The 15,423-nt window shown below is 36.1% G+C and overlaps 1 protein-coding gene across 1 annotated transcript in view; it reads left to right on the top strand.

Annotated features, from left to right (window-relative positions):
- LOC116967865 (mitogen-activated protein kinase-binding protein 1-like) overlaps positions 1–15,423 on the top strand; it is a 45,928-nt gene that overhangs the window by 20,689 nt on the left and 9,816 nt on the right. Inside the window, exons 8-22 of the mRNA XM_033014497.1 lie at positions 34–194; positions 295–484; positions 732–881; positions 1,434–1,609; positions 2,473–2,564; positions 3,480–3,605; positions 3,887–3,957; positions 4,932–5,053; positions 5,479–5,554; positions 6,347–6,458; positions 7,067–7,130; positions 7,688–7,810; positions 8,628–8,755; positions 11,236–11,300; positions 12,350–12,595. Of these exons, the coding sequence (XP_032870388.1) occupies positions 34–194; positions 295–484; positions 732–881; positions 1,434–1,609; positions 2,473–2,564; positions 3,480–3,605; positions 3,887–3,957; positions 4,932–5,053; positions 5,479–5,554; positions 6,347–6,458; positions 7,067–7,130; positions 7,688–7,810; positions 8,628–8,755; positions 11,236–11,300; positions 12,350–12,595 (1,902 nt within the window). The remainder of the gene's footprint in view (positions 1–33; positions 195–294; positions 485–731; positions 882–1,433; positions 1,610–2,472; positions 2,565–3,479; positions 3,606–3,886; positions 3,958–4,931; positions 5,054–5,478; positions 5,555–6,346; positions 6,459–7,066; positions 7,131–7,687; positions 7,811–8,627; positions 8,756–11,235; positions 11,301–12,349; positions 12,596–15,423) is intronic.

The raw sequence follows: 15,423 nt of genomic DNA, 5'->3' as shown, positions 1-15,423 counted from the left end.
AAGCATCTTTTATCTGCGCCTATTTCCCCACAGACCTCTGCAGCAAATTGTATCGCCGCATCCCAGGATTTCATCTTTTGTGGTTGTTCCAATGGAACATTGAAATTATTTAACCCTACAACCCTCCATTTTATCATCAATCTGCCCAAACCTCATTGTCTGGGAGTCAATGTGGCAGCAGGAATTGAAGCAAGGTAAATTTAAAAATTGGTCCATTTTTATTGTCATAAAATTCTTGTGTACAAGAAGCATAAGTATAAATATTTAATAAATAAAATTAAAATGTCTCTACAGCCGTTTATTCACTAAGAATTCAGCTGCTACGTATCCTGATATTATTGGTATGGCCTTCGACGCTTCCAATCGATGGTTGTCATGTGTGTACAATGATCATAGTCTCTACGTGTGGGATACAAAAGACATTAAGAAAATCGGGAAGATTTACTCATCGTTGTATCATAGTTCCAGCATATGGAATGTAGAGGTATGATAGCACGTGTGTGTGTGTGTGTTTCTTTAAACCTGCAATGTCCTTGTAAGTGTTGGCTCTTCCAGGAGATTTGATAAATCAATTCCACTTTGGGAATCTTCTGCTTTCCCACTACCTCGCCTCCACCCCGTTCTCTAATCCATAGCCTTGAATCCAACTTTTTTTGTAAAAATTTGTCCACTTTATCTTTATTGAAAACCCACAGTGTAAACAATGCAGTAATCATTTTTTAATTTTTCAGGTTTATCCAGAGTTGGAAGATAATAACCTGTCTTGTCTGCCACCTTCATCTTTTCTAACTTGTTCATCAGACAATACTATACGATTGTGGAATTCTGGTGGTACTTCTGAATTTCAATTCGCTTCATTCCGTCGTAATATTTATAGCACAGTGAGTTTTAACCTCTACTTCCTATTTCCACCTGAACTTGGTAGTTGATCTAATCCAACATGCTTTTGTTTTTTGCTAGATTCATGTGAAAACAAATAGTTTTAGCTAGTTTTGTGTTAAGGGCCATCAGGCAATTATTAATAGAGTGAGTTAGCTCAGGAAGTATGAAGGGAGAGAGACTTCCACTCAACTGAAATGAATGAATTCCCCTTGTCAGCATGGCAGAGGTTAAATAAATAAAACATAGTTCATTAAAATTGAGAATTGTAGTGATGAACCATTGACCTGCAAATGGTTTAATAAAAGCTGCAAAAACTTCTGCAAAAATATCCTGACATGGGTAATTTAAGAAACAAGAAATTTGATTTTTTTTTTTCCATATCAGTGTTTTTTAAAAAGTGGCTTTGTCACATAGGGAAGCATACTGGGGAATAAAAATAAATCAGACTTTAAACGTTTAGTTTGCACCATTCTTCACATTAGAACGGAAAAATGGAATCTAATGAGTGAAGAACTTGAAGTATTTGTGACCCTTGCTTTTTTTCCCCCCAGGATTTAATCAAAATTGTGTATGTGGACGGCAATATTCAGTACCTCCAAGACACAACAAGCAATCCTGACCGAACGGAAAATGGAGGAACGTCTGAGACAAAATCAGGAATTCGGGCCATAACCATCAGCCCTGATGGGCAGCATCTGGCATCTGGAGATAGGATGGGGACCCTGAGGTACAAATGATAATGACGTTTTCCTCAGCAACTTAATAGCACAGTTGGTTAAAGGAAATATTTTGCTGCTTATGAAGATACTTTTTACTGTGTCATTTAAATAACTAAAAATGAAAAGCCTATTGCTTATAATATGCAATTACATAAACTGAAAATGTTTACAGTATCATACTGTTTGAATTGCTGATGGCACTGATATTAAAATTATGGCAAATAAGAGTGATTTTAAAGGATGTGTATAGGACAAAAAAAATCATTATTTTCTTCCCTAACACTACCTGATCTGCTGGGCATTTCAGACACCCTTGGCCTGAATTTCAAAGCCTTTACAAGTTCCTCTGTATCAGGTTGCTGGATTCAAAAAGTTATCACCTTGCTTTAATGTACCCATGGGGTGGGAGATTGCAACCTTCACGTGGTCCGCCCTGTTTCGACAAATGCAATCAACCCGGTGTGCACAGTCAAATAAGATCAAATAGAACAAGTTGTCCTACAACTTTAGGCTGTGCACGACATACGCAAGAAGAATGTACCCATCCCTCCTCTGCTCAAACTGAACTGTATTTATTTCCTAATTTGACATGATCATTACATACGGCGGATATGTGTGAATAAATAAAAGATTTTATGACTATTGTTAATAGGACTTTGAGCATTTACAAACTCATTGAACTTTTCCCTTGTCTTATTCTTAATTTGTGGTTATGGTTGGAGATTTATTCCAGTTCAGCATGAAAAAGTGGAGGACTAGTTTGCGTGGTTGCAGTCTGGGTCCTGATAAATAGCCGAGTGCAATGTGTTGTGAAATCAAATATGTTTTGCATCAAACCCAGTGTTTTAAAATATTTTTTTACTGTTTCTAGAATTTTTGACCTGCAGTTCCTGGATGAAATAATGAAAGTTGAGGCTCATGATTCTGAAATTTTGTGTCTTGAGTACTCTAAACCTGAAACTGGTGAGTAAAATTCAGTTGAGCTCAATAGGGGGGAAAAATGGACCGATCAACATAATTTTCCTGCCCAGTCTAAATCTCAAATGATTGTGACCTACTCCTTATCCCAATTCTTGTATTTAAATAAAAACAGATATTTCCTTAAAAAATCCCAAATCTTGTAATTTGTTTCCCCCCCCCCCCCCTGTAAATAGCTGAGTCACCAGAAACTGAAACATCTGGCACCTTACTGGTAACTCATTTTTCCACGATTACCTGTTTATACTCATAATGGTTCCACGAACAATGCCTATTTTACGTACTGATTGGCCATGGTGGACTATTCTTTTGAAGCCTATTGCATATGCTTGGACAAAACTTCCTATGGCTGCTGTGCATTGATTTAGTGCTCTTTTACAAGCGCTATGCATTTTTGAGATCATAATCCTCATTGAAGATGCAACCTGATCCTTTAAAATATGCTTTTGCGTTAAATTAATCTATTTTGCCAATAGGCCTTTTTTAGTTTCCTTACTTCCACCTGTTCCACGTCTCCACTTTCCTCTCCCAAAGGTTGTGTTGGAGGGGTGATTTTTGCCCACTGTTAATTTGTGTGTGAGGGTGAGCGTATATAATCCTGATTTTTATTTTGGATCATTTTAACCTCTTCCACATTTAATTATTTTGAACAATCTACCAAATTAGTTTGAATTTAACTTTGTGCAATTGTGCCTGAAGTGTTGCATATCACATGGAAGAGGGTTTACCTGCTACTTTTGTGTAATTGGTAACATTTATAATTCTAATTCAAAATTCAAATGTATTTTTTCTACATATTCAATGTAATTACTGAATAATCACATCATTCTCTCCTTTGTGTACTTAAGAATTCTGGTACTCTTGTTACTGTATTTTAAAATGTATTAACTTTCTTTTAAGGAATGAAGTTGTTGGCAACAGCAAGCAGAGACCGTCTAATTCATATATTAAAAGTGGACAAACAGTATAGCCTGGCACAGACACTAGATGACCATTCCTCCTCTATTACTGCTGTGAAATTTGCAGGTACTTTGTAAGCAATATGACTGCCTCATCAATAAATGGCACTGAGCTTAATTGCTTATGGGCTTATTACACAAAATTACATTTTGAAATATTTTTAATATCTATTGAACGTGGATGCCACGGATCATTGATACTGGGTGTCAGTAAAGTATAAAGAACTTGGCTTTTCCAGTGTTGATGTCTACTTTTTAACCTCTACTAATGACTTGGATTTGTCCCAGTCACTTAATATGACGCAGATACTTGACAATGTTATGTCCCTTTCAATTCTCTTCCTGTAGCTTGCAATGATGTTGTCAAAATGGTTAGTTGTGGAGCTGATAAAAGTATCTACTTTCGTACTGCACATAAGGTAAACCTTTTTGGTTTCTAATTATCTCTGTAGTTTGTGCATTTATTTTGTGATGGCTTGGCCTCTTTGAAAGGGATTTTAAAGAGCTTCACATCCAATGCAGTGATGTGCATTACTTAATGTATTATCAGGTGATAATGCCAACAGCTAGCGACTTGTATGTGCAGTATAAACTGACCATCTAAGATTATTATTTATTCTGAATTACTGCTATTAGAATCCTGAGCTGGCATAAGAATCTCTCAAAACCAAGAATTAGTACAGAAAATTTGAACTGCACATATAAACACACTTCTTGTGACTTGGTAAAGTTAAGTATTACTGGTCCAAGGTTTTACCCTTCATGACTTCAAAATTTTCCAAAACTTAGACCCTGAATCTCATGCCTGCTGCTGAATGTTCACTCATATAAGACTGGAATAGTTGGTCAATGGAAAATGAAGGAAATTGAGGACACCAGTTTTTTTTTTTAATGTTAGTTTACTTCATTAAAAAAAGTTAAGCTTTTTTTGCAGATTAATGTTCTGGCTTGCAAATATGAAATGCTTTCCTAAGAAGAGGAAAAAGCACACTTAATGATTTCACTATGGCTTATTTTCAATGGTCTGCTCTGTGAAAACTACGGGTACATTCGTTCCATGGCAAAATTGTGTAGCAGTGGAAGAGTTTGCTGTGAATACGTGGGAAGAAACTCATTAGACATATTCAGTGAGTCATGCAGCGTGGAAACAGAACCTTAGGCCTAACTCTTCCGTGCTGACCAAGCTGCACCCCATCAACACTTGTCCCATTTGCCCTGGTTTTGTCTGTACCCCTCTAGACTTTCCCTATCTATCACACACATTTTGTAATTTTTTTAATCTCTTGCTGATTGTTTCCATCAAAATATGTGTTGTTGAGCGTGGGTAGTTTAATGCTGAATGTTAGTTATGCAAACTCTTAGTATTTAGACTAAATTAAATTTGTTTTTGCAGTCTGTCGATGAAGTTCAGTTCTCAAGAACTCATCATGTTGTTGGAAAGACCACCCTGTATGACATGGATGTTGATATCACACGAAAATATGCAGCTATCTGCTGCCAGGATAGAAATATTAGGTATGCTTATCTCCTTGGAGGAAATGGTCTTTTGTTTTTCTGTTATATCAGAACTCTCAAGTTGTATGATGTAGAATAAATTCCTTTGAGAAGGAAAGGATATAAATAATAGAAAATCCATGATACAGATCGCAAATCCATTTTAGTAACCGAGCCGTTTAAACTTTAGATTACCATGTATTTTTCTTGATATGTTCGCTCATTTCGATTGGGGTTGTAACTATTACCAGCATTCCAGTTCCCTATCCATAGACTGTGCTAGAAATACTGTGGGATTCAGACTGTGCTATAATATTGCACAGTGAAAAATGATGACACCAGCATTTAGATGGGGTATTGGCCAGTACCTGTAGAACTGTATAGAAATTTATTTGAGAGGAGAAGATTAAGGAAGTATAAAACATTAAGTCTTTTTTATGTTACAGAGTATTTAACATTAACAGTGGGAAGCAACAAAAATGTTTCAAAGGTTCACAGAGTGAAGATGGGATTCTCCTCAAAGTAAGAACTGCAAATCTCAAGCACCTGAAATAGTACAGAATTTCTTCTGTTATCGTCTTAGTTCTTTTGCAATATAATGCCTAACAATGAATAACAGCATATGGGAATTCAGAATTTAATGAAACATTTATTTTCACATTGTTTTGAGCATAAGTAAGCTTGGTAGAAGTTCATTATAGAATGGAATATTCTTATTTCAATGGAACATCGGTTCTCCTGTACATGGTTAATGTGTCCACAGCAGCCTTTTTGTTGAAGGCAGAATTGTCTTCACACATCTCTACTAGCTGCCACTTCCTGAGGTGGACAAACTACTCTTTTGTCTTACTGATGTTAAGGGCTAGGTTTTTGTTCCAACACTATGGTACAAGGTTCCCGAACTCTTTGTGGAAAATAACAGAAGCAAGTGGCCTCATCTTAAGCCAAATGTTGGTCTGTGGTGCCCTCTGCTGTTAGAATAATAAAAGCATTTGAATATAAGTGCATGAATGCAAAATGTGTCTTTTAGAAAGTTAATATTTTTAGACTATGAAGATTTAAAAAGAACATTAATATAAAAAGACAAGGACATTTTCTTCTTGCTAAAGAGCTAGGAAGTAAGATTTAAGTTCCATTTTGTATTGGTGTGGACACAATAAATAATGATTGCTTCCTATGAAGTAAATCACTATTTTCTGTGTATGATTTTATTTATTTTTTTGCATTTTCACATTTGGGTGACTTTGAATCAATTTTATTTAGTATGTAGTCTCTGGTCTACTTTCCTAGCACTTTCTCTGCTTTAAATTTTAGGTTCAGATGGATCCTTCCGGAACATTTGTGGCCACTAGTTGTTCTGACAAGAATATTTCTATCTTTGACTTCTACACTGGAGAATGTGTAGCCAGCATGTTTGGACATTCGGGTAATCTACTTACACTTACAAAGCAATTATTGTTTTGCTTTCATTCTGTTGCTTGATTTATCAAATTCGTTTTTATTCCTTAACACCAATTTTTATTTATTTATTTTTCCCCTGTTAAATATCTGACCAGCTCTTGCATTCTTGTTTAAATTGCCTGAAGACTGGGTACACAGGGCAAGTCTATGAGGTGCCCATTTTCACTTGCGCAGTACATAATAAGCAATCACAGTCATTTGAAAAGTGTGTTGAATTACAGTAAAGCCTTATTAAGAGTATTGTGTTTATTTCTGGTCGCCCAGTACAGGATGGATGTGGAAGCTTTAGAAAGGATGCCAGGGAGGTTTACCAGGATGATGCCTGGACTAGTGGGTATTGGCTACAGATGTTGGACAGACTTGGATTGTTTTTCTGGAATATCGGAAGTTGAGGGGAGACCTGATAATTGTGTATAAAGTTGTGAGAGGCATAGATAGGATAGACAATCACAACTAGTTCGCCAAGATGGAAATATCAAATATGAGAGGGCATAGCTTTATAGCTTGCAATACTTTAAAGCACTATGTTACATTACAAAACATTTCTAATTAGTTCTTATTCTTCTGTTTTAGAAATTGTAACTGGAATGAAATTTACGCATGACTGCAAATATCTAATAACAGTATCGGGAGACAGGTGAGTAATTTTCTGCTGAATGGACATTACACTTTTGGAGAACCTCCTTGCAAAGCGTGCTTGGTTGTAAAGTGCGTTATTGAAGGGCCCCATTTTGTTAGCCAACACCACTTTGTCACTGAAGCCATGATCATATTGAATTGCGGTGCAGGCTCGAAGGGCCGAATGGCCTACTCCTGCACCTAATTTCTATGTTTCTATGAAGCAACTGCCATGTTCTGCTTTTGATCTTTAAACATTGCCACAATGCAATTTGTGCTGCATTACAATAGGAGAAATGCACTGTCCTTTTCCAGATTTGGTTAATCACTAGGTAACCAATTTGGTACTGAAATGTCTGAAATATGATCAGTGGAAAGACCTTTCTCATTCCTTTGCTTCCCAACTTAATGTACTATTTATTCAGATATATTCCTTTGCACATTAGAGGGTGCTGACATGCAAACTTAAATATCCAGTGATTAAACAAGTCGGAATCAGAAAGTAGTTCTTTTCTAAACTGAGTATCATATTACATGTCTTTATTCAATATTTTACATTTTATTTTTATTCCACAGTTGCATTTTCATATGGCGTTTGGACCCTCAGTTGACTGCATGCATGAGACATCGTCTCTCAGAAATTAAACAAATCGCTAAAAAAGATAAGACGTGTGGAACCAAGGCTTCAGCACCAATTAGGTACGTTTTAAACCTGCAGACCTGCAAAGTGCTTCATAAAATTAGAATACTTTCAGTCTTTCTAATTTTACATCAAAACTGCAAAGTTTAAAGATCCAAGATATATCTGGGTGACACTCTTTCCATTAAGCTGTAAATCCTTTGGTCTGAATGCATGGTGAAATTTGCATGAATGATGTGGTGCTGGAAGAACAACTTTGTCTATAATCCAAAATAGTTTAGGATTCAACTCTAAGCCAAGTGTCATTTAGCCGATAAATCTTGAAGCACATTTAATTCTCGCCTTTCACAACAGCAAAACATTTTAGATCTGAGTACTTTTGAAGTAACGACATGATCATTAGAGTTGTAATGATGTTGATTGAGGATAAATATTGGTCAAGACACCAGGGTGAAATCCCTTGCTTTTATGATGGAGTGTAATATTTTACTAACACTTTAAGAGATGTATGGGGCATCAGAAAGGTGACAGCTCAGACACCATAGCAGTCCTTCAGTATTGCACTGGTGCCTCAACGGAAGTTTGATACTCAAGTCCTGGGTAGAATTGGCCCGAGTGAGATTGTAACAGTTCAAGTGTGCTACCACTAACCTGTCCTAGCCCAAGTAAAAATTACTGCTAATATAACTTGGTGTGTGTACAGTGCTTTTGTTTTCTGCAACTGCACTTTGACATTGTATATGCAAATGTATGCTGAGGAAAGCATAAAAATAGTATGCCTATTTATTGACTGATGATTAGAAGAGCTAGGTTTTGGTGTACTCCAAGGTGGAAACATATTTTATCTTCGGTATTAACTCTTCTGCAATGATTTAGGAGAGAAACCTTTATGGTGAAAACGTTAACTTCAGATTGTCAGGAAGATGATCAAGAGGAGGAAATAAGTGGGGAAGATGGAGATGATGGGTCATTCCAAACTCCTGTGAAAGATCACATGGACAGAGGTAAGAGCAGGCTTATCGATGAAATGACATTTTAAAGATGAATGGTCCTAAATATTAATGAATAATGTTCTTCATGCAATGTTGTTATCATAAATTAAAATCAATGCTTAAATATAATATGGAGGTAACAAATAAATATTGAATCCTAGAATAGGGAAATAGTTGAGGAATTAAACATCACAACAAAAACTTCTCCAGAAATACTGAAAGCCACAGGTCCAGTGCAGAGGAACTAAAATACGTTCTAGTTTTTTATATAAAAATAATAGAAATAGAAACTAATGGGCTGAAAAAAATGTATCAAGGACTTGGTCGACATCCCAGAGTTTTGAAAGAGGTGCACTGGAGCTGGTAGAAGCTTTTGTTTTAATCTTCCAAACATCTTCAAAGGTTTCAAAGGTCCTTTAATTGTCACCTCTACCAATTAAGGTACAGTGATATGCGAATTACCATTCAGCCATATGGGGGGTGGAAACGGAACGAGACACACAACTACATAAAAGTGAACATCCACCACAGCGGATTCCCCATATTCCTCACTGTGATGGAAGGCAAAAAGTCCAATCTTCTTCCTCTTTATTCTCCCGCGGTCGGAGCAGTCGAATCATCCATCGAAGCTCCCGCGGCTTGGAGTTCCCTAAGTCGGTCTCTGACCAGAGAACGCGAGCTCCGTGATGTTAAGTCCGCAAGCACCCATGGTTGGAGCTCAGAGGTCGATCACTGGTAAAGGGATCGCGGGCTCTGCGATGGTAAGTCCGCAGGCACCTGTGGTGGAGTTCTCAAAAGTTGGCCTCCAGCAAAGGTCCTGGGATACTTTCTGCAGATTATGGGTCACATTTACTTCACTTGCTCATTAAATGGAGGCAAAGAGAGAACTGCCAACTATCAAATACTTACCCTAGCATCAGTAGTTTGACAATACTGGAATCTATATTAATGCATGTGCCGTCAAAATCAATAAATGTACGCTAATTCTGCTCGTATTTTCTTGAAGGGAAATTGTATTTTAACTGATCTATTGGAATTCTTGGAGGATGTAGTTAGATAAGAGGCAACCAATGGATGTGGTCTGTTTGGATTTTCAGAAAGCATTTGCTGAGCTTGCAAAAGGCTGATTGCTGAAAAACATTAGAGCATATGTAATAGGGTGTAACATACCACTGGGAGTTGAGAGTTGGTTAACAGATGGTAAATAGAATAGGAATTGGCTGGCAGGCTACACTGCAACAAACGGGATACTGTGGGGATAGGTGTCTTGGCCCCAATCATCTACATTGATAATTCAGCTGTAGGTATCAAATATAACATATCCAGGGTACACAAAATTGCTGGAGGAACTCAGCGGGTGCAGCAGCATCTATGGAGCGAAGGAAATAGGCGACGTTTCGGGCCGAAACCCTTCTTCAGACTGGCACAAAATTGCTGGAGGAACTCAGCGGGTGCAGCAGCATCTATGGAGCGAAGGAAATAGGCGACGTTTCGGGCCGAAACCCTTCTTCAGACATATCCAGGTTCACTGTTGACAAAACTAAGTGGGAAATCAACTCGTGATGAGAATGTAGGGACTTCAAAGAGATAATGCTGATTTAGTGAGCATAGTACTATGTTGAAAAATGAGATCATCTTTTTCGGTAAAAAACAAAAATGCTGACTGGTTAAATAGTGAAAGATCAAGGAATGATGTTGAATAGGGCTTAGGTGTCTCTCTAAATAAATTGCAAGGAACAATGAGTACAGGAGTAAAGATCTCTTGCTACATTTCTACAGTCCTTTACAAAGACTATACATTGTTTTTTGTGCAAAATTTTGGTCTACTTAAAAATATATAGTTGCCAAAGAGATCCAATGTAAAATTATTAAAGTAGTTTCTCGCATGTTTAAGTCTGTCTACACATAAGTAGGCTTTACTCAGTGAATGCAGCTTTGGCGGTCTCTACTCCAGGATCAAAGTAGATTCGAGCATTGAATGCATTGAAAAGAGAGATCAAAAGGTTTCTGGCTGTTGGAGCAAACAAAGGAAATGGGAGTAGTGCAGGGCAGTGACGGTGAGGTGGTAGATTAGCCCTGTTAGTCCCATTAGCACTGGCAGAGCTTACTTGAAGAGCTAAATGTCTTGCACCTGCACTTAAAAAAAAATCCTACCAAGGTTTCAAAAAGGCTTTAAATTAAGCTTGCAGTTTGTAAAAAATGCTATTGCAACATTTATTACAAGTGTGATTTTTGCTATAATTGAATAAATCTTGATGATACCTTCCATAATTTCCCTTAATTTACTAACAATCTTTTTCATAAATATGGCACAAATGCAAATGTGGTGCCATTGTTATCGTTTTTTTAAATATTGCATAAAATACTTTTAATTCTTTTTCTTATTCTGCACAAAACCGTCGGAAAGAATCCAGTAAAGGAAAGCTTACCCCACAAGATTTTAGTCTTCCTTTTTGTGGAACAATCAAACTAATCTTGTCTGTTCTTTCCAGGTAAGGCTGAAGATGTTGCATTCCTGCTGACTAATGGGAGGCTTCCAATGTGGGCAAAGAGACTGGTAAGTATTTTGTGAGGAAGAGTAAACATTATTATAAAAGCAATGGGAATAGTTTGTCATTTAATTACTATCATATCTTAATTTATAGTGTACAATGTTACATTACCCTTCTCTATATAAATCTGCAGTAGAGGTATATGTTTTTTTTTTTGCAATATGGATATATTTGAAATGCTAAACAAGTTGCCTGCCAGGTTTGTAATTAGTCACATTATGCACTAAAACTGGTTAACTAAACTCGTTGGTAGATAAAAGTGCTAGAGAAACTCAGCGGGTACAGCAGCATCTATGGAGCGAAGGAAATAGGCAACGTTTCGGGCCGAAACCCTTCGTTAGGCTAACCTTCTTAATAACTAAACTCGTTACTGATTCAAGACTTTCAGATCAATGGGTTTTGCTAAAGAATGGCACGCTCTGTTCACTGGATGTCCTGTCTATGGACTTTGTGGTACAGTAAGGTGAAGCTGCAGTTTTATATTGAAAGAAAATATTGCAAGCTTAATCTGTATTTACTTTGGGCTCCCTAAATGCATTTTATTTTTCCACCTTTGATATACTGAAACAGATAACTGTTTCTTTCAACACAGATGCTGGCTAACCTGCTGAGTATGTTCAATACTTTGTTTCAGATTTCCAATATAATTGTTTTCATTTTCAGTTGATGAACTGATCTATTTTCAGCTAATGGATTTGGCAATATATTGCCAAGGCGATTGAACAGCTGAATTCTCTGGTGTTGAAAGAGATGACGTTGGGGATAGTATTAGACATTTTACAAAATTCTATATATCTAAAATGGTCCTAACTGGAAACAAATGTGAAGAAAGGGAAAAGACGTGCAAATAGTCTGTGGAATAAACTATTTTGAATCATTCTAAAATAAGTGAAATTATAGACTCTTACTTAATAGTAGTCAGTTAATCAATCAACTGATATTTCAAACTTGCAGAGACACACAAACCATGAGGGCTAATGTGCATTGACTTTTATCACACGGTAAATTCAATGCAAAGATTTTCTAAAATAATTCATTTTAATGTTTGTTACAGGAGGCAGGTGATAACAGTGTGCAGGATGGAGTAAGAGATAACACTGAGAAATTTCATCCACGGGGAAGGTGGGCTGAAAGGGTGGACAAAGATCTTATTCACTCCATTCTGGGTATGAGGCAACTGGAGGAGTACTGTGCGACCCCAACCCCAGGCAGAATGTCGGTGGCACCGGGAAAGCCTAACAACTGCTTGGTGACGCAGGACAATTTTGAACCACGTAATTTCGATAACTTTTTCAAGATGGTTAGTAGATTTCTGTGAACTAGTAACATCTATAAGATTAGTAATGACTACTAATAAATTGGTAATTCGGTTATTTAAATGATGTTGCTGTACATGTAGTGTAAGGGAAGACATTTTAATGCTCTATTTTGTTTTCTCTGGGAACAGCATTTATTTGGGAATCCAGTTGCAATAGCATCCCAGCCTGATAAATCTGCTCGCTTTTGATATATTTTATGCATGGCAGAATTAATAGTCTTACATGTAGAATAATGTTTACTACGGAATGAATAGGAGGAGCAACTTGACCTATTGAAATGATTGTTAAAAATGAAATGCTAAAACTTTATAACCATCTGGCCTTCACAGTGTCAAATTGTTTTCTGATGAGATTGTAATGTATATTGAGTTTTATTTTTGATTTTCACAAATGCTGCTGACAGTCTGGCATAGTACCAAACTATTTGTTGTCTGATAACATATCTGCAGGGTATTATCATTTCAAAATATCACTGTACCACCTCAGTATTGATATCATAACATTATTAAAATATGAACTACACTCTTTATTCCTGCATTTATTAAAGAATAAATACCAAAAACAAACTAATTAGATCCCCCTTTTACAAATTGAACTGTTGGAATCTAGGTGCCCTCTGGGGTGGGGCATGCGAGGGGGTCTATAAATAGTGATAGAAATCATCATGTCCAGCGGTAAACATGACTCTTGCATTTGGTATGGTTTATATCTTTACTACTAAAAATGTGTTCTTTGCTATCAAACAGTGTTATAAAAATCTTTTGTTTAGGATGATGCCTTGCTTAAAAAGGTTCAATGTAGCAGAAGTGATAAATGAACTACTTTAATAGATCAGAATTTGTAAAGGCAGAGCTCAGTCATTTGATTGTGTTATCAAAAGGCAATTTCTTCTACGCATTCTTCATGGAAGACTATATCAGTGCTGTTGCTGTTAGTCATTTCGTGTCTTAAGCTGTGCTAATCACTAATCTATCTTCAATATTTCATGACCTGACAAATATTCAAATAATCTTTGCTGTTAGAATCCTTCACTTTTATGTCTCGTTACTTAATTTTTTTCCAGAATTCACTAAGCATAATTACTGCTTAAAAATATCAGCATTAATTTAATTATAACATTTCCTATTTTTTACTTTTAAGGTCAACGTTAATTTTTTTGTATATTCCCATCATAAAAGATCAAGGAATGTCAGGAGAAGGCAGGAACAGTAAACTGAAAAAAATGATTGCCCACGTTTAATCAGAATGATGGGAAAATCCTTTTCCTAGCGGAGGGTCTCTGACTTAAAACATTGACACTATCTCTCTTTCCATAGCTATGGCCTGACCTACTAAATATTTCCAGCTATTGCTGTTTTTGCTGTACTCCTGTTTTTATATTTCTGTTTTGTTCTGGATCTATTTAAAATATTTTTTTACTTATAAAATTCTCTGGGATTTCTTTAATATTGACAGCTTAATCTGCTTGATAACAAATTTGTTGGAAGCCTAAAATGTCTCCTAGATACCTAATGCTGGCTAATATTAAGAAAGGGGAACTTCATGCTTCACAAAACAAAGATGAATCAGTATTAAAGTTCCGACTGAAGTAACATTTGCACTTTCATTGATCTTTTACTGAAAATATTCTACTTAATTGGTTCATAATTGAAAGTGGATTTTTAAAAATAATATATTTTGATTTTAAGCACCAATCTTTGACAAAGTTCATAAAAATTTGAAGTTACTAAGATCAAATACTTCCTTCCATGCCATCTACGTTACTGGTAATCTTGCTGCTCTGGTAGATTACGACTGAAGTTCAGATATTTTTCTTCCAACACCACTCAAACTATCTTCTCTTTCGCGACAAGAAAAATCTGAGTAAAAAATCCTATATTCTTCCAGGGTCTACTTCACTTTGGATTAAGAGGCTGGAAATCCTAGGCAATCTATTGAATTTATAGAACTATAGTTGGCCTTGAGTACTCATGTGAAATTGATGCTTGCGCAAATGTCATTATATAACCTGAACTTCAGTTAAACATCCGAGTCCCTAGACACAATTAAATGTTGCTTAACCCTAACTGCCACCACAGTTTAATACACTGGGAATGGACAATAAATGTGTAGATTTTTTACCTAACTCTTGAACAAACAGATTAATAGAAGAATAGCTAATATAATTAATGAAATAATTCCAAGGGACTTTGAGAAGCATTTCTCTGGAGTTGTATTCACTCAATTGTCTTCCTTTTTGCTGTACAGTAGAATGTCAGAGATCCCAAATGCTTAACATCAGTGGCTATTTTGAGACAGCTGATGTAATGTATGGATTATTATATTGCAGAATTTGCCTTGCTTATAAGCTGGGTGTGGTTATACAGCTGCATTTCTCTATGATCACTTTTTGTACACAAGCTGAAGTGGATTGTAATATATCTCAGATAGTGTTGGATCACTGTTTATTCAATTGATTGGGGAATGGACATGGTTTTATCATGAATTGCAGAGCAATATGAATGGTATGTGTTTGACTGTTTTATATGAGTTGATAGTTGGTTTAAATGTCAAATTGCAAAAATGATTTCCTACATTCTTGTCCAAGGTCAGTTAAGAAATCAGTTTGATTAAGATCAGTTTCATTGGCTTTGTTTCGTAAAATGTTTTTTCCCCCCCATTTGAAACGTTAAATTGTTTGATTAATTTACTTTGCAGTTTGAAAAATGTTTTAAGTTTTAAGTTCCAAGAAATTTTGAAGCTTTCAGGATATTTTGGAAATATGGAATTTTGATGTACTTTTACAATGAAGACATTTTAAGCTTGATTT

The sequence above is a fragment of the Amblyraja radiata genome, chromosome 41 (assembly GCF_010909765.2).
Source record: "Amblyraja radiata isolate CabotCenter1 chromosome 41, sAmbRad1.1.pri, whole genome shotgun sequence".
In the NCBI taxonomy this organism is placed as follows: domain Eukaryota; kingdom Metazoa; phylum Chordata; class Chondrichthyes; order Rajiformes; family Rajidae; genus Amblyraja; species Amblyraja radiata.
The sequence above is the reverse complement of the archived record's forward strand: the minus strand, read 5'-3'. Positions and strand labels throughout refer to the sequence as shown.